Raw genomic sequence first — 27774 nt, 5'->3', positions numbered from 1 at the left:
GCCCTTGACGGCGGAGCTGCCAGGGGGTATGAGGCGATCCCGTCAGTGGAGCGCGCTATCGCGGTCAATCTTTGTCCGCGCGGCGCCTCTACGTGGCGGGGTTTGCCCCGCCTCCCGTCCAAAGCTTGTAGGTTGTCTGCCTCCCTCGGAGCCAGAGCTTATAAGGCTGCGGGCCAGGCTGCTTCTGCTTTGCACGCGATGGCCACCTACCAGCGCTACCAAGCGCAGGCGCTGGCCGAGCTGCACGAGGGCGGGTCCAACCCAAGCTTATTACATGAGCTGCGCACCGCGACCGACTATGCTCTTCGGACTACTAAGTCCGCCGCGTGTGCGCTGGGGAGGACGATGTCCACACTTGTGGTTCAGGAACGCCACCTCTGGCTAAACCTGGCCGATATGCGCGACGTTGACAGTTCGCTTTCTTGACTCGCCCATATCCCAGGCTGGCCTGTTCGGCGACACCGTCGGTGAATTCACCCAGGAATTCAAGGCGGTGAAAGAGCAGTCGGATGCGATGGGCAATGTCATCTATCGGCGTGGCCGTAAGCCCGCTCCGCCCGCCGAGCCATCCACCTCCGCTGTTCCTCGCCGAGGGCGCCCGCCAACGAGTGCTGCCCCGCCCCCGCCTGCGCCTCCGGCCAAGCGGGCGCGGCGTTCACCTCGAAAGCAGGCAGCCCCTCCTGCCCAGGGCGCCGTTAAGTCCGGCAAACGGACCGCGAAGCGTCCCTGAGACAGGCCATCCGGAGAAGAGGAAACTTGCTCTTTCCCCGCTGGAGGGCGGGGCCCGATAACAACGGTACTTTTCAGTGCCACCAAAACATCAGTAAAAGAGCACTTTTTCCCTTCCCCGGATGTGACTGCACGAGTTCTGCCAGTCCGGGACGCGCTGCCTTCCGGCTCGCAGACTCTACGTGCTTCGCCAGTGGCTCACGAGCGCAGGGGGGACGGTCTCCCTTCCCTCAGCCCTCCAGCCCCCTCTCCGGAGTCAGGGTGCGGAGCCAGAGCGAATCGCTCTCCTCCAGCTTTTCCGCGGGACCCTCGTGCTTCCCGGATCAGCACACCCACTCCGCGCTGCCCCACCGCTGGTACGTCAGCGATTGTAGCGATGACTCCATTAGCGAGGGCTCTGCCTGCCTGGTTAGCGCGGGCCAGCCCCTCGCGGTGGCTCATACGCACAATCAGACTCGGTTACGCGATTCAGTTCGCGAAACGGCCCCCCAAGTTTACGGGCGTGTATTTCTCCAGAGTCAACCCCCTGTCCGCCCCTGTCTTGCGAGAGGAGATTGCTGCCCTCCTGGCGAAGGGTCCAATCGAGCCGGTTCCTCCAGCCGAGATGGAGAGTGGGTTTTACAGCCCATACTTCATCGTACCCAAAAAGAGCGGTGGGTCACGGCCAATCCTAGATCTGCGCTTTTTGAACCGCTGTCTGCACAAGCTGCCGTTCAGAATGCTCACGCAGAGGCGCATTCTCCAATGCGTTCGTCCTCGGGATTGGTTTGCAGCCATAGACCTGAAGGACGCGTATTTCCATGTCTCCATTCTTCCACGCCACCGCCAATTTCTGCGGTTTGCGTTCGAGGGTCGAGCGTGGCAGTACAAGGTCCTCCCCTTCGGGCTCTCTCTGTCTCCGCGGGTCTTCACCAAACTCGCGGAGGGTGCCCTAGCGCCCCTTCGGCTCGCGGGCATTCGCATACTCAGTTATCTCGACGACTGGCTGATTTTAGCCCACTCGCGGGAGCAATTGATTATGCACAGGGACGAGGTGCTTCGGCATCTCCGCCTACTGGGGCTTCAGGTCAACCGAGAAAAGAGCAAACTCGCCCCCGTGCAGAGGATTTCTTTTCTCGGGATGGAGCTGGACTCGATCACCATGGTAGCGCACCTCTCCGAGGAACGCGCTCGCCTGTTGCTGAACTGTCTGAGGGAGCTCGACAGCAAACTAGTGGTCCCACTGAAGTTCTTTCAGAGGCTCCTGGGGCATATGGCATCCGCAGCCGCCGTCACGCCGCTCGGGTTGCTCCATATGAGACCACTTCAGCACTGGCTTCACGATCGGGTCCCCAGACGCGCATGGCACGCGGGCACACACCGGGTCTCGGTTACTGCGCTGTGTCGCCGCGCCCTCAGCCCTTGGAACGACCCCTCGTTCCTACAGGCCGGTGTGCCTCTAGGACAGGCGTCCAGCCATGTTGTTGTTTCAACAGACGCTTCCAACACGGGTTGGGGGGCCGTGTGTCGCGGGCATGCGGCTGCGGGCCTCTGGAAGGGTGCCCAGCTGCATTGGCATATCAATCGCCTAGAGCTGTTGGCAGTGTTCCTCGCTCTCCACCGCTTTTTACCGGTGCTGGAGCGGCAACACGTGCTGGTCAGGACGGACAGTACGGCGGCAGCGGCGTATATCAACCGCATGGGGGGTATGCGCTCTCGCCGCATGTCTCAGCTCGCCCGCCGTCTGCTCCTCTGGAGTCACCCGCGGCTGAAATCGCTGCGCGCCATTGACGTCCCAGGCACGCTCAATCGTGCAGCCGATGCGCTCTCACGACAGCTGTTACGCCCTGGAGAATGGAGACTCCACCCCGAGTCTGTTCAGCTGATATGGCGATTCGGGGAGGCCCAGATCGATCTGTTTGCTTCCCCCGAGAACGCTCACTGCCAGTTGTTTTTTTCCCTGACCGAGGGCTCTCTCGGCACGGATGCACTGGCCCACAGCTGGCCTCGGGGCATGCGCAAGTATGCGTTTCCCCCAGTGAGCCTGCTCGCGCAGTTTCTGTGCAAGGTCAGGGAGGACGAGGAACAGGTTCTGCTAGTTGCGCCCCTTTGGCCCAACCGGACCTGGATATCAGAGCTCTCACTCCTCGCGACGGCCCTCCCCTGGCGGATCCCTTTGAGAGAGGACCTACTCTCTCAGGGACAGGGCACCATCTGGCACCCTCGCCCCGATCTTTGGAACCTCCACGTGTGGTCCCTAGACGCGAGGAAGACTTGGGTAACCTACCGACTGTGGTGGTTAATACCATCACTCAGGCTAGAGCCCCCTCCACGAGGCGCGCCTACGCCCTGAAGTGGAGTCTATTCACTGAATGGTGCGTCTCTCGCAGAGAAGACCCCCGAAATTGCCAGATTAGTGTTGTGCTCTCTTTCCTTCAAGAGAAGTTGGACAGCAGGCTGTCGCCCTCCACTCTCAAGGTTTACGTGGCCGCCATCTCCGCTTATCATAGCGCGGTAGCTGGCGGCACCGTGGGAAAGCATAACCTGGTCATCCAGTTCCTTAGGGGTGCTAGGCGAATTAATCCATCTCGCCCCCCTCTCATGCCCTCTTGGGATCTCGCCCTCGTTCTCACGAGTCTGCGATCCGATCCCTTTGAGCCACTCGAATCAGTATCTCTAAGATTTCTGTCCCTGAAGACAGCTCTGCTGGTTGCGTTGGCCTCCATCAAGAGGGTCGGGGACCTGGAGGCATTTTCGGTCAGTGACTCGTGCCTGGAATTCGGGCCGGATTACTCTCACGTTATCCTGAGACCCCGCCCCGGTTATGTGCCCAAGGTTCCTACCACCCCCTTTAGAGATAAGGTAGTGAACCTGCAAGCGCTGCCCCCGGAGGAGGCAGACCCAGCCCTTTCTTTACTTTGTCCAGTTCGCGCTCTGCGCATTTATGTGGACCGTACTCAGAATTTTAGATCATCTGAGCAGCTCTTTGTCTGTTATGTCGGCAGCAGGGAAGTGCCGTATCGAAACAAAGATTATCCCACTGGATTGTGGATGCCATTTCACTCGCTTATTCGAGTCGAGGTCAGCCGTGTCCCCCGGGAGTACGTGCACACTCCACTCGGAGCGTTGCATCCTCTTGGGCGCGTGCACGCGGCGCCTCTCTAACAGACATCTGTAGAGCTGCGGGCTGGGCGACACCCAACACATTTGCAAGGTTTTACAATCTGCGAGTGGAGCCGGTTTCCTCAAGGGTATTAGGTAACCCTTTGGTGATTGAGGAGACAACTCGGTAGGGTGTTGAAACACGCTTGCTGCGCCATTCTCCCTAACACGGAGGTACGTGCGCCTTTTTTATCTGTCAGTAAAGTTCCCCGTCAGGTGAGCCCTGCAGATTCCTCCGTGGCCCCCAGCACTGACTCGGCGGAGGAGTCACTTGCTGGCCCACTACGTTGTAGGTCTGCCCGCTGGTCAGCCCGCGTTTTGGGTATAGGTGCCTGCTATGCGTGATCCCCACTAGGCGATCCCATATGCTTATTCCGCCACGGTTAAGTCCCCCCCCTGGGCGGACCCGTGTCTTCCCTCTCCGCTAACCACTCTTTGCTATGCGTACTCCCCCTTTTTAGGGCTAGTCCATAGGTAAATTCTGCCATCTATCCCCCCCTTGGGTAACGGATGGCCTCCGCAGCGTCCTCCCTATCGGGATTGCACGCTTCCCAACGTACTGTCGTATTTCCTAGAATTATCTAGATGCTCACGACTTCCCAAAAAATATATCTAAATCCGTAAAACTTCTGTTGAAGTAGGATAAATTAGGGCCAGGGACACGTTGGAGGACCGCGCCCCCCATGATGTGGGTGCGTCACGCTTGCTTGACTATCTCCTCATCGGGGGTGTTGGTAAGGTGCAGTCATTATGGCGCTTTCCATATTCTCCCATTCATGGCACTGAAGTTCCCCAACCGAAGGGGAACGTTCGAGGTTACAGAAGTAACCCTTCGTTCCCCGAGGAGGGGAACGGAAGTGCCATTCCGTCGCCATAATGACTGTCCCTTAGCTGTTTGAAAGTCTCTTCAGCTTAAAAGGATGGCGTCTGCTGGCTTCAGGTGTGCTTATATGCTGAGATGATTGCAGATGTCGCACACCTGCGCAAGCTTACGCTGCCAATTAATTTCATTCATTGGCCCGTTCAATACTCTCCAGATAAGCGGCTTCTGATCCGAATCCTCCCATTCATGGCACTTCCGTTCCCCTCCTCGGGGAACGAAGGGTTACTTCTGTAACCTCGAACGTTTGCAAGTGCATGTCAACTTACACTAACCCTAACCCCAACCTAACAGTCTACTTATAATCTAATGAGAATTAGTTGACATGTAGATGCAATGTAACTTAAATTCAACAAATGGACCGTCAAAATAAAGTGACTGCATTTTTGTATAACCTATAATAAATAATATCTAAAGACTTCTACTGATTGCTGAAATTTAAGCTTTTCCACAAAAGAGATGATTTAAATAAATATAAATGTAAAATATGTTGCTGTGATATACATTCTCACTTTCAGTGTCTACATGGCAACCTTGTTGGCATTTGAAATGTACTCATTAGTACCTACAATTTGAAAAGATAGATATTGTCCTAGTGACAGTTTTATTTTTGAAAGTCTATTCTGATCAAATAAATACAGCCTCTTTCAAAAAAGATGAAACAAAATCATAATTATTCCCAAATGGTAGTAAAATAGTAAAATCCTACTTCGATACGTCCGCTGACAGATGTTATCCGTGCTCCCTTCTCTTTTCCAAGTGTCCTGTCCATCTCTTTTGGCAATTACAGATTCACCAGCCCCAACGCTGAGTTTCATTTGGTATTCAGTGTAGATGACATCCTCATAGCACTTCCAGCGCAGAATCTCAGTAGAGTCACAGCTGAACAGGGTCACCGTTTTGGTTCGCACCTCCAGGCCCAGACACATGGAGGACTCCATGTGGAAAAGCCTGTGCGCTGATCCCCACTTCCATAACACAGCCGGGACGGATGAACAATTCCCCAACTTCAAGGCTCCATTCTGGACCAGGAGGCATTTCCCATCGGTACTGTGCTGAATTTTGAAAGTGTCATCTCCTGTGTAAATAAAAGAAGATTACAATAATTCATTAAAATAATATAGAGGCCAAAATAAGGCTGGGAAATCCTGATTAATTGGACATTTTATCTTGAGTATGATTAAAGAACAATAATTTTTTTTATTTATTTTGTTTAATTTATTTATTTATTTTGTCCTCATTGTTCACTGACAAGTTTTGTACAGTAAACATGCTTACATATTACAAGTGAGAGATTTTTTTTGAATGTAGAATGGATTACTTGATTTTAAAATAATTAAGGTAAACACATCTAATATCTATGATTATTTATTGGACACTTTTTAATATTTATTAATATCTATGATTATTTATTGGGCAGCTTTCTCTCTCTCTCTCTCTCTCTCACTCACTCTCTCACTCTAGAGCTGCGTTTGATTGCGGTCCAGCTGTGTTGCGAGTGAGAGCGTATATAAGCTGGAGGAGAGGAACAATGGAGAGATCTTTCTGCTCGGTGCAGGTCGCAAATCTCCGTCGTCGTTGCCGCCGTTGTTGTTCCGAGCATCTCCTATCTCCTGCCCCAGATTGTTGGTTGACTTGGCATGATAATTGATCGATTTCTTTTACTGAAAATGTAATTCTTTTCGAAACGGCTCGCTGTTGAATCTGAGCCTGTTTGCTTTTCACAGATTATATATATATATATATATATATATATATATATATATATATATATATATATTATTTTGGTTGGAAACAGAAGCGGTAGGTTGGGAATCGCCATTTACTTTAAAACGTTTTCTCCTGGTTTGTGGCAGCGAGGGAGAAAGAGGGGTCTGCTGTAATTTTATTTGGGGTACTTTTATTTGAGCAGGTAAGTTAGAATTATTTCCCCGCAAACTAGCTGTCTTTTTGTTTATTATTTTGGCCTGGATTCCCTTCCGAAGAGATGCTTCTATCTTTGTTGTCTAAGAAAATAATAAATCTTGTTACTACTTGATAAGCATTGGGATTATTGTGAGTTGGGACCTTTTTACAGTCATTGGTTGGGACTGGAGAAGGGGAAAACCCTAAAATGAGTAATTGAGTTTATTTCTTTGTTTATTTACACTTGTTATTGTTCCCACCAACCCTAGACTGGTCGGAATGTAACAACACCAATGCTGAACAACTAAAATTAAAATACACATTGCCTAAAACGCAGTTCTTTGCACTGCCCACCTTTGTCACCGCTACCAAACTGATGTGTCATTGTGACATGCAAGAAAATTTGTTTGAGAGGTGTACGGGCATGCGAAGGTTGCGCCAGACTGTACTCGTGTCCTTAGCAGAAGCATTATATTAGAATAATATAATAAGTATAAATCATAATATAATAAATGTAATTCAGCCTTAACAGAGTGGGGTCACGTGACTCCACAACCGTAGGGAAAGTAATTGAAAAAAATTGACCTGGAAAAGTTAGATCCATTTTAGATGTTAAATGGCGATTTTGACTACTTTTCGATGAATCGCTCAGCTCTAGGTTTAAAGCTCAAATGTACTGCCAAAAACATCTGGATAAAGAAAAATTCTAACAAAATAATTTTTCATCAGTTTCACAATACATGTGCACACAAAATCTCACAACACATGCAAATACAGAAACAAGCTAAACAGTGCAGGTCACAATGGAAATGTTTTGAGGACCACAAAAAAAGTGACAAACCCGACTACTTCCTGTTAGGGTCATTGGTGTTGTTGAAGATCTGAGCCGAGAGCCTTTTTTTGTTTTTTTTTTTAATGTCCTGATCGTACAGATATTTGTTGTTAGTATATTTTTAGTAAAGAGCAATTCATGTTATTTAATGCCATGTTATACCCCCAACACCGCAGACTCGTTTGATTTTTGTGGTTGCCAACAATAATCTGTTGTGTTCTGCGCTTTTTACAGTGCATTTCTATATTTAGATGTTTTTTGAGAATTTGCATTCATGGATGTTGATAAAATGATAAAGATGTTTTTCTAAATTATTGTTTTTTTTCTATTTGCTGGCATTTTCTTAACTTGCAGTGCATTTGAGCTCTCTTGACCACTGTATAAATTAGATTCTGGATCATTACTGATGAGCAGATGACATTGAAGAAAAGTATTATACTATATTATACTACAGATGATAATATCAGGTGATAATTAGACAATGAAAGTTATTGTAATACTCTTTTTCCCTCGATAAAATGCTAATACATGTTTGATACGTTTCATACTTCACAGAACTACACTGCAAAAAAATAACAAATTTTAGGACATTTTTGAGTTTAATCAACTTAAAGTCAAGTGCTTTAATTGGCTCAAAAGCTGAGTCAACTCAAAAAATGTCCAAAATTTTGTTGCCATAAAATTTTAAGTTAAGTGACTTGAGTCAACTTTTTTTTCTTTTGCAGTGTACTTTGCCACGCGGTATATTTGTTTGCACAAGTTTAGGTTTGTTTACATGACCAACTGCCGAAGAGAAGTGCTTGAATTTAGCAAAATAATAATAATAATAATAATAATAATAATAATAATAATAATAATATATATATATATATATATTCATGATTTTGTTTAAAGCCAATGCTTTCAACAATACTGACAAACTGTAAAAGATTCTTGCTGCTTTACTTTTTCGGTTTAACCAAATTAACTTTTCTAGTTATCTCAACTTAAGTCAGCTTCTAGTCAATCAAACGGAATAAAAATATTAAGTTAAACTTTGTATAACTTAAAAAAATTTGTTGAAACCTGATTAACACAGACAAGACAAACACTGTGCCTTTTTACAAATTTACCACAGATTTACTGTAGTACCAAAAAGTCTGTTGTGGTATTGTGGCGGGATTATACATAATAAATATGAATTGTATGACATAATATTAAGGTAGATATGTATAAATAGCAAGTAATGGAGTTTAATTACAGTAAATGTTGTTGTTGTTAAGCCACATTGTTAGTTCATTTATATTTCTACTTCATGTATTCAAGATTTTGTTTATCATACAATTACCATTGAAACCAGATTTTTACATTTCAACATGGTAATAGTGAGGTGCTACATGCATGGATTTACCTACAATCTAAAATTGGCGCTAGGTTGTCGTAAACAAACGTGAAGTCAAATATGGACAAACCCAACGTTAGGCAAATTTTTCACATTAAGTTCAAATTACACTTATTTATATCCATATTTGACCCAACGTTGAGTTACAACAACCTAGCATTTTTTGTATACAGGCAAGTTAGTAATTGTAAATGTATGATTGTGGTTACGGATGACCGTGTTGTGAAATAAAATTAAATTCTGAATACTTACATTTTTACAGATGTGTTTGATTTATTGAACATAAATGTGGCTTTGTATCATCAAAATCAGTGGGAAAAAAAAGATATTAGCTTTTTTTTTTTATTTATTTATTTAGATTTAAGAAATGTTCATTTTGGTTGATGTGTTTATCACATTTTGACAATAAAAAATGTGGTTTAAATGAACAATTAAATGTCTGGATGTTTAGAAAATTACAACAACCAGAAACAAAAATATGCCTTTAAACAAACAAACAAAAAAAAAAGAGAGATTTATTTTGATAATTATCAATACTGAATGATTTAAAAAAAAAAAAAAAAAAAAAGACCACAATAACTTTTAGCCATACATGAGAAGACACTAACTACAACCATTGTCTGCTTTGAATCAATGTTTTAACTAAAATAAAGATAATTAACGAGTCCTCACACAGCCTTTTCACAGACATCACAGAGAGGTCTTGATAACCATGTGATATGTTAACCACATTTTAAAAAATGCTAACCACTTCTTATTTTTTTTACACATATCCACGCGTGCAGAATGTCTCGAATCGATGCGATTAAGCAGCGTGTTATTATTTTTTATGCAACACTGACGACCATTTACAGTAAATAAACTCTGAATTTATTTAGCACAACATCTGAAAAGGTATCATAGTTGTGTGATAATGGTGTCTGTGCCCTGCTTTGCACTTTGCTGTTTAGAACAACAGGCAGGAAACAAAAGCCTCTTTGAGTAATGCAGTGCTGTGGCGAGGGAGGGCCGTCACTGCAGCCCCAACAAAACAAACACATCATCAACGACATTTCTCTAAGAAATATGACTCAACTTCTGGCTGTTTGTTTGTTTGTTTATTTAAAATATTGAACAATATAACATATTTAGGTGTGCAATGAAAATCTTTGCAAATATAAACATGCAAAAGCATATGTGTAAACATTTGAATCTAATCCTATTTTTCAATACGTATGTGAATAAACATTTATTATTCAACAAGTAAGCAGTGTAATGCATTCTATTAATCCTATACTCAAATGTACAGTAAAACTTTATTAAAATATATGTTTAAAATTGTATATAATTTAATTATAATAAAAAATGATTTAAGTGTAAACATGTAAAACTTATGTTAGAATTTCATATTTTTTATTAATTATAGGTTTAATAAGTTATTTTAAATATGTTGTTTAATAAAATGTATAAAAATACATTTATGATTACATAAGACAATTTACAGATACTAGATTAAATTGATCTATTGCTATCTAATAATAGATTCAATTATAATTACTATTTGTCTAAACAATGATTTGTATAAGCAATAACGTGGAAAGGCATGTCTCAACATGTTATTCAATAAGTATGTAACATTACATTAAACTTATTCTAAATCATATACATTTTAGTAACATTTTTAATATCCTTACAATTTTAATAACATTAATTGTATTTGTTATGTTTATTATTAACAGATCATGTGATATTTGTTAGTTATTAATATTAATTTTGTTTTACATTTATATAAACAACATATTTCCTAGTAATGGGTTGCGGCTGGAAGGGCTTCCGCTGTGTAAAAACATATGCTGGATAAGTTGGTGGTTCATTCCGCTGTGGCAACCTCAGATAATTAAACGGACTAAGCTAAAAGAAAATGAATGAGCGAATAAACAACATACTTCTTGTATGTAAGAAAAATAAAAAATCGTAAGAAAATTCACTAAACAAACACTGAAACACTAGTAAAACAAGCTTATTATAGGTTACAGAAATGTTTAATAGGTATTAACATATATTTTATATACTTATACATAGGGTAAATAAAACAAACACAGTAAACTATAATGTAAATATGAATTTTAACATTTATTAACTACATTAAATAGTATCTACACAAATTTAAGTATACATTTAAAATATATGGTATGGGTTTGTTTCATTATTTTAAGACCAAAGGTCAAGAATGGTGTAATGCAAATGGCTGAAATGCTTTCACTCTCATACACACATCTTACTGAAATTTGAGGAGGTGTTTTGCAGGAGGCGGATATGATATGAGCCATGTTCTACATTGAGGCAATGAAGTGGGTTAATATTTCAGTGCAGTTACAAAACTGTACATTGATTTCCAACCACCAGCCTCTAAACAGGCAGCATGTGAACCACACACCAGCCCCACAAACTCACACATGTGAAATAAATGACCCAACTGGAATTCTGAATGTATTAAACACACCAGAACAGCACGAATACATTATATAACCAAACAAGCTCAAGTCAAACAACCTGCTTTCAGTAGGTAACAGCACTTCCCCGCACCAGACTGGCCATTTACGGCCATTCAAGTCTTTTAAAGTTTAGAGTTTCAGACTGGTTCAATAATAATCATATCAAATACGTTAGTGTGATGTTACAGATGATATACATTATTAGATATCGAACAGAAACACAGACTTACCGCTGTTTGCAGCAGATGCGCAACTTCCTAAATGACCTCCGGAGAGTAGGAATATTATAGAGGAAAACAGCAGCTGCGTGCTCCAATACATAGTCACAAATGTAAACAACGCCACTTCGCCGCAGTCATGCGTTTCTCCCAGACTACATACGCGTTCACAGGCCGGGTCTGTGTTCTCTCACGTTGGCAAGTGGCAGAAAATCCCTCTTAACCGATGTTGCCTCGCCACTCCTGAAACATTTTCTGTTTCTGTTTATTGCTACGCAGAAGAAGGGCTGCTCTGATTGGCCAGCTGTCAGGCGCGTCATTGCGCAAAAGCCAGCCTATGAGATGCTGGTCTGGTGTTTCATTTATTTCTTTTATTTTATTATTATTATTATTATTATTAACTCAATGCCACAAGAACGAGATGTATTACATTTCACATAGTTTCTGAAAGAGAAAGAATATATATATATATATATATATATATATATATATATATATATATATATATATATATATATATATATATATATATATATTCTGTTTGATATCACTGCTGTAAAATCAAGTTTAAACCAGCTTAGTATGGTTGGCTGGTTTTAGCTGGTCAACCAGCCTGGTTTTAGAGGGGTTTTGGCCACTTCCAAGCTGGTTTCCAGCCATTTCCAGCCTGGTTTTAGCTGGATAGGCTGGGAAGTGACCAGCTAAAACCATCTAAAACCAGCTTGACCTCCTGGTTTAAGCTTGACATAGCTGGTTTTGGCTGGTCATCTCCCAGCCTGTCCAGCTAAAACTAAAATACGCTCTTGAATGCACTTGGCTAAATAACACAGCTACAATGGGAGTACTTCTTCACTATTTTATTTACAAAAGCACACATACAAAAGCAATAACATGTGGATGTCCTCAGTGCCATTAGGTGGCAATGTCAATATCACATACATAACATATTAGTGTGTGTGTGTGTGTGCCATTGCATGCAAGTATTTATGCATTCTGTATTTATAACCACCTCAGAGGATATTGGGGGTCGCGAGTTACTGGCATTGTCATTTTGGAAGTCGCGGGCTGAAAAGTTTGGGAACCCCTGTCTTATGCGACCATGAAGGATTTGTCCCACTCACCACATACTTTGTAAATTTTTAGCAAAATTAGCAGTTGAAGTTTAGTTTTTTTTCTTTTTTGACTGTGACATCCATGTCTCACTCACCACACGTATATTTATTTTTAACAAATTTGACCACACAAACTGTATATTTTGCTGATTGTTCGGGATTCTCACTCTCACTCATCACATTTATAATATAATGACAATTGCATAAGTTTCTCTTTTGCTTATTTGTATCCTTAACTTTTATTTGCATAACACAGAGCAATTCCATGTATTTGCATATTTAAAAACAACACAATTGAGGCAATTACCCCTTTTTTGCAGTTTACTTGTTTGTTATATATTTTTTTATTTATTTGTTTGCATGGAGAGCTAGCAAAATGAAGGTTAGAATACAATTAATTGATTTTTTATTAATATTACACTGTATTTTACTTGTTGTCAAAATGTATAAAAACATTTTTGTGGTCTTGCACAGTTGTGTGGCAACAGTGTGTAAATATAGCCAGCTTCTAATGATAAAAGTTAATTTTATTATATATATTTATTAAATAAAATGTCATTTTTTATAAACACACTTGATAAAAAAAGCCAGTAAACATTTTGATTCACATTCTCCCTTTGTACATGTCGCCAGAGGGGGAAAGCCCCACCCATCAGTGCCAATCCCTCCCTCATTAGCATAGACAGCCCTCAGTGAGAAGCAGCCATCCGCCATTAGAGCTTTCACCTGCTAAAGATAACGTCAGCAAGGAAGAGCATTTTACATGCACAATGAACAATAGTCTCCATTGACTGCCTTCTTCTGAGACATTTCTTTACACCTTGTCAATTTTTCCGCACAAATAACACTAGTCGTTTTGAATCTGCCAATCCGCTTGTTAAGTAGTGACGCATAGAATACTGTTTCCAGGTCCGAGCCTACTCATTTAAATTGAGAAAATATTAGTTTATGGCCACTTTTATGTCTTATTACACTTTAAAGTGAATTTTTATGTAGAATCATGGTGTACACTACAGTATCTGGCCTTGCTGCATCACAAATCCTGAAAAATTTGACCAATTTATAAGAAATGTGTCACTTTCTGATCATCGAATATTAGGCATGGATTTATACAGTTGGAATTATTAGCCCACTGAATTATTAGCCCCTCTTTTTATTTTTTCCCCCAATTTCTGTTTAATGGAGAGCAGATTTTTCTGAACACATTTATAAACATAATAATTTTAATAACTCATTTCTTTTAACTGATTTATTTTATCTTTTATTTTATTTTTGCCATGATGTCAGTAAATATTATTTGACTAGACATTTTTCAAGACACTTCTATACAGCTTAAAGTGACATTTAAAGGCTTAACTAGGTTAATTAGGTTAACTAGGCAGGTTAGGGTAATTAGGCAAGTTATTGTATAACGGTGGTTTGTTCTGTAGACTATCGAAACAAAAATATAGCTTAAAGGGGCTAATAATTTTGACCTTAAAATGGCTTTAAAAAAATTAAAAACTGCTTTTATTCTAGCTGAAATAAAATCATATAAGACTTTCTCCAGAAGAAAAAATATTATCAGAAATACTGTGAAAATTTCTTAGCTTTTTTAAACATCATTTGGGAAATATTTAAAAAAGAAGAAAAAAACTCAAAGGGGGCTAATAATTCTGACTTCAGCTGTATATATTGTCACAATATATGTATATATAATCCCAATCGTGATTTTCGAAAGTATTACATCGCTTTGAAAACGTTTATTATTACCATTTGATGAGTCTCCCTGTTTAGTTTAGAGATATGGTGACGCTCAGGTGTTTTGCCCCCTTTTGAAAAAAGGACAATCTCATTTGAATTTAAAGTGACAGTCACCAAAATGGTTTCCAACATTCTTTAAAATACTTTAGAACAGCCATTCAATGATAGTAATGTTTCCTTTCATTTTCCCCAACTTGATCTGAAAATATTGTCACATTTGGTTTATGTAGTCTTATTCCTAACTGAATGTGACAAGTTTTTCTTTTCTTTACATTTACAATTTACAAAAAAAAGCTTTCCATCTAGAATTACACTTAGTTTCTTTTTTTCTTTTTTTTTGGATTGGCCTACTTTATAAAGGAAATGACTCCTCTGTTCAACACACATGGATTTGACAAACTATTTAACCAACTATGTCAAACAATATCTATATAAGCTAAGATTTCTATTCAACATCAGCATTGTCAGTTTAAAATATTATAAAATTGTAAAAAACTTCTCTATGAAGTTTATTCATTCATTCATTTTCTTGTCGGCTTAGTCCCTTTATTAATCTGGGGTCGCCACAGCGGAAGCAAGTTTTTACGCAGCGGATGCCCTTCCAGCCGCAACCCATCTCTAGGAAACATACACACACACACACACACACACACACACACACACACACACACACACACACACACACACACACACACACACAACGGACAATTTAGCCAACCCAATTCACCTGTACCGCATGTCTTTGGACTGTGGGGGGAAACCGGAGCACCCGGAGGAAACCCACGCGAAGGCATGGAGAATATGCAAACTCCACACAGAAAGGCAACTGAGCAGAGGTTCGAACCAGCGGCCTTCTTGCTGTGAGGCGACAGCACTACCTACTGCGCCACTGCCTATAAATAAATAAATAGGCATAAAATGTTTTGTGCTGATTTTATTTGTATGGTATTTCATATTGAATTGTTTTGAGTATGAGATTGTTTGTCTTTGTTTAATATTGGAAGTAAATTCCTCATAAGATCACACAGTACATTATATCAGAGCTGTAGAACTGGGTTTTCAACCTGGGGGCTGGACCACCAAAAGGACACAAGAAAATGCTAACGGGGTTTGTGTTAACGTTTGGAGAGGAGAAAAACTTAACAAAACAGAACAAAAAAAATTAAATAATAATAATAATCATTTATAATCATTCCTTACATATATATAGCGCTTTTCTGGGCACTCAAAGCGCTTTACACATTGGGGGAGGAGAATCTCCTCATCCACCACCAGTGTGCAGCATCCACCTGGATGACGCAACAGCAGCCATTTACGCCAGACCGCACACCACACATCAGCTGATTGGCAGACAGGAGACAATTATGATGTGGCAAGGGTTAGGAGGCCAATGATGGACAGAGGCCAGTGGCCAGATTTGGACAGGATGCCGGGGTTAAACCCTACTCTTTTTCGAAAGACATCCTGGGATTTTTTACGACCATAGAGAGTAGGGACCTCGGTTTAACGTCTCATCCGAAAGACAGATAAATCTAAGTAAATATTAAAGTATTTTAAATACTTTAAAATAGCTAAAAAAAAATTAAGATAAACAACATAAAATAAATAAGCATATCAATAAATAAAACTAAAATAACATATAATAAAATATTTTAATGTTCGGTCCCACTTCATATTGAGTGGCCTTAATATGTACTGTACTTACACAGGAATTAATAGTTTGTTACAATGTTATTATTGTGTAAATACATGTATTTACTGTGTACTTGTGCTTGTTTGAATTCCTGTATCTGTAATTAACTTCTGTAATTACATTTGTAAATACACTGTTAACCATCCCTTTACACCTTAACCCATACTTAATCCTACCCATACCACCAAACCTGTCCATAACCCAACCCCTATCCCAAAGAGCAACACAAGTGTTCTCAAATACATTATGATGAACACAGTAAGTACATTGTATTTATATTTTCGATGCAAGTACATAGTAGTTAAGGCCACGTAATATAAAGTGGGACCGAATGTTCTGATGTATGATTAACAAATCTGAATTAAAATATAATAAATAAAATAAGTACAGATCCAATATTTTGATTTGATGAAATATGTTTAAATAAAAGAAGCAAATTCATCTTTTGATCAAAAGTCATGATAAATTCAACATCTGAGTCTTTTTAATAACAATTTTCTTTTAAATCATGGAGATTAACATGTGAGAAATGTACACTGCCAAATGTAAAATGTAACACACAGTAACACCATGCAAACCCTTTAAACACAAACGCACACATAGAAGATAGTCTTACAGCAATGTAAAAGCACAAAATGGAGAAGAACTACTGTATATTAGCATACAAGTGCTCATCAAAATTTACAACAAATACTTTATATAACATCTGTGTCCATAATTAAAACAGTGAAGTCGATTGTCTTGCCATATACAGTTGAAGTCAGAATTATTGGCCCTCTTTGAAGTAGTTTTTTATTTTTAAAATATTTCCCAATTGATGTTTAACAGAGGAAGGAAATTTTCATGGTATGTCTGATAATATTTTTTCTTTTCCAGAAAGTCTTATTTGTTTTATTTCAGCAAGAATAAAAGCAGTTTTTAATTTTTTAAACACCATTTTAGGGACAAAATTATTAGCCCCTTTAAGCTATATTTTTTCTCAATAATTTACAGAATAAACCACCGTTATACAATAACTTGCCTAATTACCCTGTCTAGTTAACCTGATTAACCTGGTTAAGCCTTTAAATGTCACTTTAAGCTGTATAGAAGTGTCTTGAAAAATGTCTAGTCAAATATTATTTACTGTCATCATGGCAAAGATAAAATAAATCAGTTATGTGAAATGAGTTACTAAAACTATTATGTTTAGAAATGTGTTGAAGAAATCTCTCTGTTAAACAGAAATTAGGGGAAAAAAATAAATAAACAGTCTAATAATTCAGGGGGGCTAATAATTCTGACTTCAACTGTAGTCCAACACATAATACCAGAAAAAGTCAATAAAAATATACAAGGTAGTTTTATTTCATGGCTTATTAGGAAGCACAGAAGGTATTTTTCTGAAACTCAAATGTACAGCTTTTGCGTGTGTGCTTTTTCTGAAGAGCTCAGAGAAACACTGGATGGTTAAAAACGACGTTCTCCACTCACATTTGTGAACTGCACAAAAAAGTAAGGTGCCTAAAAAGAACAAATAAGTAACACACTTCAGATCAAAGCAGTTTCAGATATCAAAGGAGCGAAAACGGTACTAATAATAAGGTTGTAATACTGATAAAGGCACCGACTGTGCAAGGTAAACGTTCCTTCATGGCCACGCTGTTCTGCTTGGCTTTGGTGTGCGGTGGCTTATTTTGAATACGAGAACTCTTTTTGATTGTAGTTTATTGTTTTAACTAAACCAAACTGCTTGAGAACAAGCTTCCTGCTGCAAATAAACTATTAAAAGACTTCAAAAGAGCAGTTGGTCCTAGTTAGGAGGATCACACAAAGTTGCATTGTTGAATAGTTGCAGAAGAGGAACATTTAAAAGTCCACATGAAATTATATTCACACCCTGCTTTCCTTTATGTTTACTGCTATTTAGGAGGACTCTTAGTGTTAAGATACTTTGTGAATACAGACCCAGGAGTGTAACGAACATTCAGAGATCATAAAGAGAAACTGTGATATAAAAATGTAATGTAAACAACATGACTCCATATAACACCCAAAAAATGTACTGTGAAAATCATACACCTAATTTCAAACTGTATGGTAAATTAATAATTTTGATTATGTTTCTAACGTAAAGATTAACGGTCAGGCAGGAACAACATAAGTGAGTAAAATAGACATACTGTAATGTCCATCTTTAGATGAACTAACACATTTAAGTTTGTGGATATTCGTATACTTTGTGATTGAATGCATAGAACGTCTGAAGCTCCTCAGTAAAGTACAAACATCCTTAAAAATAAGCATGTTTAGATTAATAGTTTGATTATTCTACAGCTTTTAGATTGTTCATTCTAAGCTGTGGAGAAGGCTGAGAGTTCAACGAACCGTGTGGGAAAAACAATAAGGTTTATAGCGTTTCATTAGCCCTTTGTTAATACACATTTTGCAGTATCGCTTGAGAAACTTGTGATGGAAATGTCAAAATTTGAATAAAAATAAATAAATGATGCTCACTTGAGGTGAATTTGAGCTTGTTAATGTGTATAATGAAAATTTGATGCATAAACTCGAACTCAGTTTAACAAACATTAAACCAACCTGACTCCATTATGCTTGCATTGTTTACTTTTGGTTACTAGGTTACCAATACTACAGTCAGCCACTCTAACAACTTAATTTACACTTTGTATAAACCTAACACACTTGGGATTTATATTTAGGATTTATATTTAGATTTTTACTTTTTTGCGAACATTGTAAACTGCATTAAACTACTATTTATAATGATGAAAATGTTAAACAACGAAAGTGTGAATCTTTTATAATGTAAAAGGTCTGATTTTACAAGTAAAAAGGACCAATTAACAGTGGCAAGTGAAACCCCTTGGAAAAATGAAGAAAATGACAATAATTTTAACAAATTAAAAGAGATCATACAAATTCATGTTAGTTTTTTAATTTCTTACTGTTCACTTTTATGAAAACTCTTTCATTTCGAAGATAAATTGTACTTTCTTTCAGGAAACATGCAAGTATATTTGGTTATTTCTGAAGGGCAGTCCTAAACGGATAATTTTTTTAACTATTAGAAAAATGTGGACATCTTCATTCTTTTTAAATGTTTTCACCCCCCAGGCTCTAAACAAATTGTGTTTCTTTCTGAAACATTTAACCCTTTTAAAATAGTCCTCAGTGTGAAAAGATGGATCTTAAAATCATATAGTCACTGCTAGAAAACATTCATATATGGCAAGATGCTGGAAAACTGAAGATATTTCTGAACTGTTTCATGAACAAACATGTCAAAGGTCGTAGATCATCCAGGTAACCACAAACAGTATTAAAAACCAAGGGTTCTTACACAGGAGAGTACTGAATAATAAAAAAACATGCATTTTGTATGATCTTATTTTGTGCAAATTATTCACATATGCACTGAATCTAAAGGGGTCTCTCAAACCTTCACTTGCCACAATAGTCATTACCATGAGTGTTTATCTTGATAACTAATGTTTAACATGTGCTATCAAATGTTTGTAACAGTTATTTTTAACTACAGCATCATGAATATTTGTAATCTGGTATCTCTATTGCCTGTGCATGAGTTCATTCAAGTCTATTCACGTCCACCTTCACTATTTACTTTGTAAGAGATTACTTTTATTTTATATTGTTTTTGTACAGATATCTGGTCAACTTTTGTTGTATTTACATGTGCTTTAGTTCAAATAAAAGTGAGCTTGGACCACACCAAGTCCATTCCGAATTTAAAATTTTAATCAACAGTTATTTTTGCTTTTTCTGCTGTATGTCTTACAATAATAAAATCCTTTATTCTTTAGTTTGTCTAACAATACTGTAACTATCGCAAAGGCATTGTATTGATGTGAATGTAGGGTAACTCTGCTAGTAGGACCAAAAATCCAATTTGTGTGGTCTTAAACATTTGTGTAAGTGTAAACCAGCGTTAAAGGGACAGATCACCCAAAATGAGAATGTTGCCGTTAATTTACCCCCCCCCTCAGGACTTTTAATGAGATTCACCCTACAATGAAAATTTACTCATCATTCACTTGCTCCAAATCTGATTGATCTTCTTCTGTTTAACACAAAATAAATTATTTTGAAGAAAGTTGGCACTGCATATTTTTCCTTAGTATTCTTCCATAGTAATATTTTTGCGTCTGCTATGGATGTCATTAGTTCCTGCTTTCCAAAATTCTATAAATAATATATATATATATATATATATATATATATATATATATATATATATATATATATATATATATATATATATATATATATATATATATATATATATATATATATATATGTATATATATTAGAGGTGTGAACCTATACTGGTCTCACGGTTCGATTCGGTTACGATTATCATGCCTTCGATTCGGTTCAATTCGATATCTCGGTGCATTGACGATGCTTTCTATATACAGTGTTATATTTTAGGGGGGAGGCTATAACAAGCTGTCTGTATAAACACACAGACACACAGCACCACACTGTCTCTCATTCAAACACATACACAAACATAGACAGCACCAAACAAACAAACACACACACACACACACACACACACACACACACACACACACACACACACACACTTAAGCCCTCGCAACAGGGAGAGCTCGCGCTGAGCGGAGCAGAAAAACGAGAAGAAAAAAAAGGAAAAAAAAGAAGCCCTTTTCCGACGGTCCCTTGCTGAGAGCTCCTCTCAACGCGAGCTATCCCTGCTAATCACATATTGCGAGGACTTAAACGGAGCAGTGATCGTAATGTCGAGCGAAAAAAAAAAGAAAGACAGCTGTGAAACATAACCAGCTTTGTCCTTTTGTAGGAAACACACTTTAGATCTTTTTAGGGTAAAAGGTTGGGTTAATGCCGTCTATAACTGAATGTGTGTCAGGAAAATCGAAAACAAAACCAACTGAACCGCGCTCACTTCTGGCGCCACCCTGGATGTACAGCGCCCTTAGCATACGCCTATGGTGCCTATGCCACGGCCGGCCCTGAGTTGCCTGAGTGTTGTAAATACTAGCGCTCACCTCCCTCGCGACAGAGCGCATAGGAGATAAATGACGTCAGTACATAATAACCGGTTATGATTATTTCTGAACCGATACAGAATTGTCCGCGTCTGCATCGCGGTGCACCGAATAAACAATTAATTTTGACACCCCTAATATATATATATATATATATATATATATATATATATATATGTATATATATATATATATATGTATATATATATATATATATATATATATATATATATATATATATATATATATATATATATATATATATATATATATATATTTCAGAAAAACATAAAAAAATCTTTTAGCTTAAATGGTGGTTCTTGGTGATGCTTAAAAAATGTACGGGAAAAAACAAACATATACAGGCAAAACAAAATTAATACTCTTAGCTCCTGATAATACATTGAGGCATCAATATTAGCTAATATTAACTTTTACATTCTAGAAGAATGCTGTTGTTGTCCTGAATAGAAGACAATAGAGAAAAGCCATTTCTCACTTCATTAAGAATATCCCTTTCATAGTGTGTTTAAAGGGATAGTTCACCCACAAATTGAAATTAGTCACCATTCGCTTCCTCTCCACTTTGTTCTAAACCAGTTTGAATTTTTGGAGTTCGGTTGAACACAAAAAAATACTCTGAAAAAGCACGGTGGCTCAGTGGTAAGCAATCATCACCTCACAGCAAGAAGGTCTCTGGTTCGAATCCCGACTGGGCTAATTGGCATTTCTGTGTGGTGTATGCATGTTTTCCCCGTGTTTGCACGAGTTTCCTCCGGGTGCTCCGGTTTCCCCCACAGTCCTAAGACATGCAATATAGGTCATTTGGATGAACTAAACTGGCCATAATGTATAAATGTGTGTGTGAATGTGAGAGTGTATGGGTGTTTCCTAGTACTGGATTGCAGATGGAAGGGCATCCGCTATGTAAAAATAATGCTGAAATAGTTGGCGGTTCATTGCGCTGTGAGCCTCTGATAAATAAGGGACTAAGCCGAAGGAAAATGAATGAATGAATTTCCATAGTATTTTTTGTTCCCTTATTAAGGTCAATAGACATTTTCCCCCGACATTCTTCGAAATATCTTCTTTTGTGTTCAACAGAAGAAAGAAATGTTCATTATTTGAGTGAACTATCCCTTTAAATGCTGTCATGTATTCATAAGATATCCATGTGCACAATATCTTCCCGAAACAATAGCACACATACTGTACATACACACACATACACACACAACTTATCTCTCTTCATCATATTCCCATTGCCGTCTCTCAGACTAAACTAACACACACACACACTTTGACAAAACACACACAGAAACATGCATCTATACACTCACACAAACATGCTAGTCCCCTGCTTGGGTCTCTAGTTCTGGCAGTAAAACGTTTTCATCTTGGTCACTGGCTTGGGAGTTTGTCTGTCTGTAATAGGCGCTGCCAAACGTTGGAAGCCTCCGGAAGCACAGAGAGTTTCTCTTGTAAAGGAGCCACAGTGATCCGATTACCACTGCGAACAGTAAAATGGCCACCAATGCAGCCACTGAGATGACGCCCTGGTGGAGACCTGAAACAGAAAAGACATTTTTAATTTTCAAAACATGCGCCTTAAAAATATCTCATAGTTACTTATCCGTTTCCCTATGATGCCTGACAGCTGTTTCCATGTTTCAATTTAAGAAAGTCATAATTTTTATTATTGTTACAATTATAACAAAGATTCATTTTACACAACTAAAATCAGTTTCTTTAAATGAAATAAAATAAGCACAAAAAACAACCATGTAAATATTACATTCATATATATAGATTACATTATTATATTATTTATTTATTTATTATTATTATTATTTTTTTTTATTACTATAAGAAAGATTAATTATATACAACTTAATCAGTTTCTTCAAATGAAATAAAAAACATTAATTAACAAAATATCAACTACTAAGTAAATATTATTTTCATATATACAGTTGAAACCAAAAGTTTACATACACTGTAAAAAAAGGAACCTAACCATTTAAAAAAAATGTCTGATGGATAATCATATCAAACGTTTACTATTTAGGTCCATTAGGATGACCTAAATGATTTACATTTGCTAAATGCCAGAATAATAAGAGAATTTTTTTTTGGAGAATTTTTTATTATTTTCTAGACAGTTAAAAGCTGACATACATTTCCTTTTTTATTTTTTAGCTTTGCTTTTAAACTGTATAACTGTCAAATGTTTTGGGTATCCTTCCACAAGCTTCTCACAATAGTTTGAAGGAATTTTGGCCCATTCCTCCTGACAGAATTGTTGTAATGGAGTCAGATTTGTTGGCTGTCTTCCTCACACAAGCTTTTTCAACTCTGCCCACAAGTTTTCTATAGGATTGAGTTCAGGGATTTGTGATGGCCACTCCAAAACATTCCCTCTTTTGTCCTTAAAGCACATTTTAACTAATTTGCCAGTATGCTTAGGGTCATGGTCTGTTTGGAAGACCCATTTGTTGCCAAGTTTTAATTTCCTGGCTGATGTCTTGAGATTTTGCTTCAGTATTTCTACATATTGTCCTTTCCTCATGATGCCATCTATGCTGTGAAGTGGACAAGTCCCTCCTGCAACGAAACAGCCCCACAACATGATGCTGCCGCCCCATACTTCTCAGTTGGAATGGTGTTGCTAGGCTTGTAAGCTTTGCCCATTGTCTTCCAAATGTAACACTGGTCATTATGGCCAAACAGTTCAATCTTAGTTCCATCAGACCACAAGACATGTCTCCAAAAATGATTCTTTTACCCAGTGTAATTTTGCAAATTGTAATCTGGCTTTTTTTGTTGATTCTAGCTTGTTGATTCTCCCATGTTGTCACACAAGGAAGCAGTGTGTTTAAAGGTTTTCCTTAAATACTGTTCTACAGTTGTGCCTTCAATTAACTCAAATGTTGTCAATTAGCCAACCAGAAACTTCCAAAACCTGGACACCATCATCTGAGCTTTTTCAGAGGCATATTAATCTTATTGTATGTAAATTTGACTTTCAAGAAAAGTTCTAACAATTAAAAATATATATATATCTCTCTCGTTGTTCTGCTATTAAGCAAAACATGAATAAATGTAATAATCCTAACTTACCTAAAGAGAAAAGGTTTAGTCACACTAACATCTGACTTTTTTTAAATAGTAATGTGCCTTTTCATACAGTGTATGTTAAGGTCTGGTTTCAACTGTAGATTATATCATTATATTATTGAACTATTATTACCTAGTGTTATTATTATTATTATTATTACTATATTGTTATTATTATTATTTATTATAACAAAGATTAATTGTAAACAAATTGTAAACAAATTAAATCAGTTTCTTAAAATAAAATAAAATAAGCAGTAATAAAAAAACAACATAACTTCTATGTCAATATTATCTTTTATTATTATTATCTTACATATTTACTTTCATAAATATTACTTTCAACAACTAAAATCAGTTTCTTCAAAAAAAAAAAAAGCAAAAAAAGCTGTAACTAACAAAACAATAACTACTAAGTAAATATTATTTTCATATCTAGATTTTATTATTATCTTATTTAATAGGGGTGTCAGATTAAACATCGTTGAGGTTGCTTTGCACACACCGGGTAAGGCTGGCCTCTGTGTAGCACATGACACTCGGTTGGGCGGCCGAGTGTGACGTAACCGCAATTCTCTCACCGGAGTTTAAAGGTTGTTACGTTATTCATGTCCAAGTAGAGACTGCATCTACAACTGCAGCCACACAAATTAACCATGAACACTACCACACGATGAAATGTCACTTTGGATATGCAGAAAGCCGCATTATTGAAGTGCAGTGCAGAAATGTAAAAACCACTATCAAACTATTACCATCGTTTTGGACTTTTAGCCGCATTTTGCCACAGGACAGACCACGCAGTTGTTTGACAATATATTCTCTGCACCTACACGCATCTCTAAGCGCACACATACTGAACTGCTGAAGACTCAACACACCCGCCTTCACCATTACCAAACACGTTCCAAGTATTTAAGCATGTTTAGCGAGAGAAAGAGAGTGAGCGAAACATCCGCTAATACAACTAATATAGAACTATTGCATACATCACATGCATAATTCAGGCCATGAACATGACATTAAAACAGTTACTGGTTTAAAAAAGCCTAGATTAAAAGACGGCAAAATTAGAACTTTTCTGTCATAAGCTATAGTAAAACAACTTGTCAAAAAGAAAATTAAACAAAATTAAACCATGCAAACAGAATAAATACAGGATTGGAGAAAAGAGCGCTCTTTATTATCAGCTGTCAGCGCCCGCTCTTTTTTTTTTCCTGGTCATTGCGCCTTTTGCCTGGTGCAGTATAAATGCAGACAATCGAATACGAGTCACCTTTAAAAGTTGATAAATCTAAGCAGGTCATAAAAACAATTGCACACTGTTACAAAATCTGAATTGACCATCAAGATCTGCAGTGTCAATACTCTGAACTTCTATACGGGAAAAGCCAATCAGTCCATTATGGTATTTTACATTTATATATTAGCAGATATTTTGCAGTGTTTGCATGTTCATTGCACAGAATTCAATATAAACTTTATCTGTTATGTTCATTAAAATGGAAGTAAATTGAAGCTGATTAAAAAAAAAAAACGCCTAAATTGTTTTGGGCTTTTGTCATTTTTAAAAAAAATATATATTTTTCATTCATATATTAACAAAATATTTGAATTCTAAGACTATTCCATTCATATGTTTCATCATTAAGGATTTCTTTAAAATAGTGTAAACATCGTGTCTTGTTCTCGTGAGGCAAATCTTGTGTCTCGTCTCGTGGAGTAGGTATCTCATCACACCCCTATTATTTAACTATTATTACCTATTGTTTTTATTATTACTATATTATTAAATATATAAATATTATTTATTATACCAAAGATTAATTCTAAACAAATTAAATCAGTTTCTTTAAATGAAATAAAATAAGCAGTAACTAAAAAAAACAAAACAATATCAACTTATATGTAAATATTTTTCTCCCGTTTTCACTTAGCTCAGGTAAAACAATATAAATATTTTTTATTTTCCATTTTGAGGAACTGAGAGTTATCACCAGAAAACAGCTGGTGAGGGAAAAGGAAAATGCATTAAGAGTTGTCACTTCCTCAAAATAGAGCAGAACAGACTGGTTCCTTAAGTGTAAAACAATGATTTGCACAATAACTGATAAAACTTTTGAAGGTTGACCTACTTTGAGCTTTGTCGTGGTTAATTAATTCTATGTTAAAAACCCCATCTGTTTTTGTTAAATCAGTTTAGTTTTAAAACAACCATGTGCAATAGTTTTGTGTAGAAAAGATGCTGTTCAGAAAAATAACTCTGAACAACGTAGTCAATCACAACTGTTTTTACAGAACAAACAGAGGAAAAGATATGCAATCACGCAAATTTGATGAAAATTATATGGGATCTCCAAAAAAAAAAAAACTACACAAGTACTTTGTTGTACCACCTCTGGCTTTTAAGAACAGTTTGAATTATCTGAGGCATGCATTAAAAGTATTCTTCATCGATCTGTCTCCAACTTTGTCGTATTCAGAGTGTATACAGATATCAGAGAGAGAATTTAACTTTTTTCCCATACATTTTAAAACCTAGAAACCACTTTAGGTTTCAACCGGAAACACTGGCAAGATTTTAACTCACAGTATATTTATTAAATATTAATGTAAGAAACTGATCCAGCTTGGTGACCCCTGTCCCTTAAGTCACATGAATAAAGCTGAGTCACAGTAGATACAGAGCTGTATCATGCTAGGCAGACGAGTGATTGTTAAAAACTGGAAATTTTCCAGTAGATCTCCGATCTTCGAGTGGATATAATGTAATGTAATGTGTATTTATATAGCGCATTTATTGTGTATGCCCATACACCCAAAGCACTTCACAATCATGAGGGGAGTCTCTTCACACCACCATCAGTGTGCAGCATCCACTTGGATGATGAGATGGCAGCCACAGGACAACGGTGCCAGTGCGCTCACCGCACACCAGCTATTGGGGGAGTGGAGAGACAGCCAATTCAGTAGATGGGGATGATTGGGAGGCCATGATTGTAATGGCACAATGAGGGACTTTGGCCAGGACATCGGGGTTACACCCCTACTGTTTACAAGAGGTGCCATGGGATTTTTAATGACCACAGAGAGTCAGGACCTCGGTTTAACGTCTCATCCGAAAGACGGATCTCAGAGTTGCAGCTTTTGAAAAACTCTCCCACAGTTTACATGGAAGGATTGAAATTTATTTTGATAAATGGGGAAAATTTCTACATTTCTGTGACCCACAATGTTAGCAAACAGGTAACGAGACATAATAATAATTAGGCTATGATATTAGCAATAAAGTCAATAAAACGTTAAAATGACAAGAAACTAATCCATAACTAAAACATTTTTCATATAATGAATAAAAAATATATTAAAAATTAGCAGGTTGTTGCCTATAGAACTGTAGAAATAATGGTGTTGCTATGATTTTATTGTTTTCATAAACTACACAGCAAATGATATAAAATGTAATACTTTGCAAAATAGCATTTAAGGCTTTTGAAT

General features: G+C 38.0%; 3 protein-coding genes across 9 annotated transcripts in view; all 3 read right to left on the bottom strand.

Moving 5' to 3' along the window:
- The window catches only part of ly75 (lymphocyte antigen 75), a 79126-nt gene extending 67327 nt beyond the window's left edge, over positions 1 to 11799 (bottom strand). For both annotated transcript variants that reach the window (XR_015502373.1, XM_087273307.1), the window contains exons 1-2: positions 11573 to 11799; positions 5460 to 5828 (exon numbers count right to left, since the gene is read on the bottom strand). Coding sequence is in view for 1 of the 2 variants with exons in the window: in XM_087273307.1 (XP_087129433.1) it covers positions 5460 to 5828; positions 11573 to 11663 (460 nt within the window). In the remaining variant the exon portion in view is untranslated. The remainder of the gene's footprint in view (positions 1 to 5459; positions 5829 to 11572) is intronic.
- rbms1a (RNA binding motif, single stranded interacting protein 1a) overlaps positions 1 to 27774 on the bottom strand; it is a 312567-nt gene that overhangs the window by 87007 nt on the left and 197786 nt on the right. The window lies entirely within an intron of this gene.
- Positions 1 to 27774, bottom strand: part of pla2r1 (phospholipase A2 receptor 1) — an 868273-nt gene that overhangs the window by 762108 nt on the left and 78391 nt on the right. For 2 of the 5 annotated variants that reach the window (XR_015502375.1, XM_087273310.1), the window contains one exon: positions 21843 to 22726. The exons of 1 other annotated variant lie outside the window; for it this stretch is intronic. Coding sequence is in view for 2 of the 4 variants with exons in the window: in XM_087273310.1 (XP_087129436.1) it covers positions 22509 to 22726 (218 nt within the window). In the remaining 2 variants the exon portion in view is untranslated. Of the gene's footprint in view, positions 1 to 16551; positions 17612 to 21842; positions 22727 to 27774 lie in introns of those variants that run through there. 2 more of the 5 variants (XM_087273311.1, XR_015502378.1) reach the window with 2 other exon arrangements.

Source organism: Danio rerio, chromosome 11, assembly GCF_052040795.2.
Source record: "Danio rerio strain M-AB ecotype USA chromosome 11, GRCz13ab, whole genome shotgun sequence".
Taxonomy (NCBI): Eukaryota; Metazoa; Chordata; class Actinopteri; order Cypriniformes; family Danionidae; genus Danio; species Danio rerio.
Note: the sequence above shows the minus strand (reverse complement) of the source record. Positions and strands in the feature narration are given on the sequence as shown.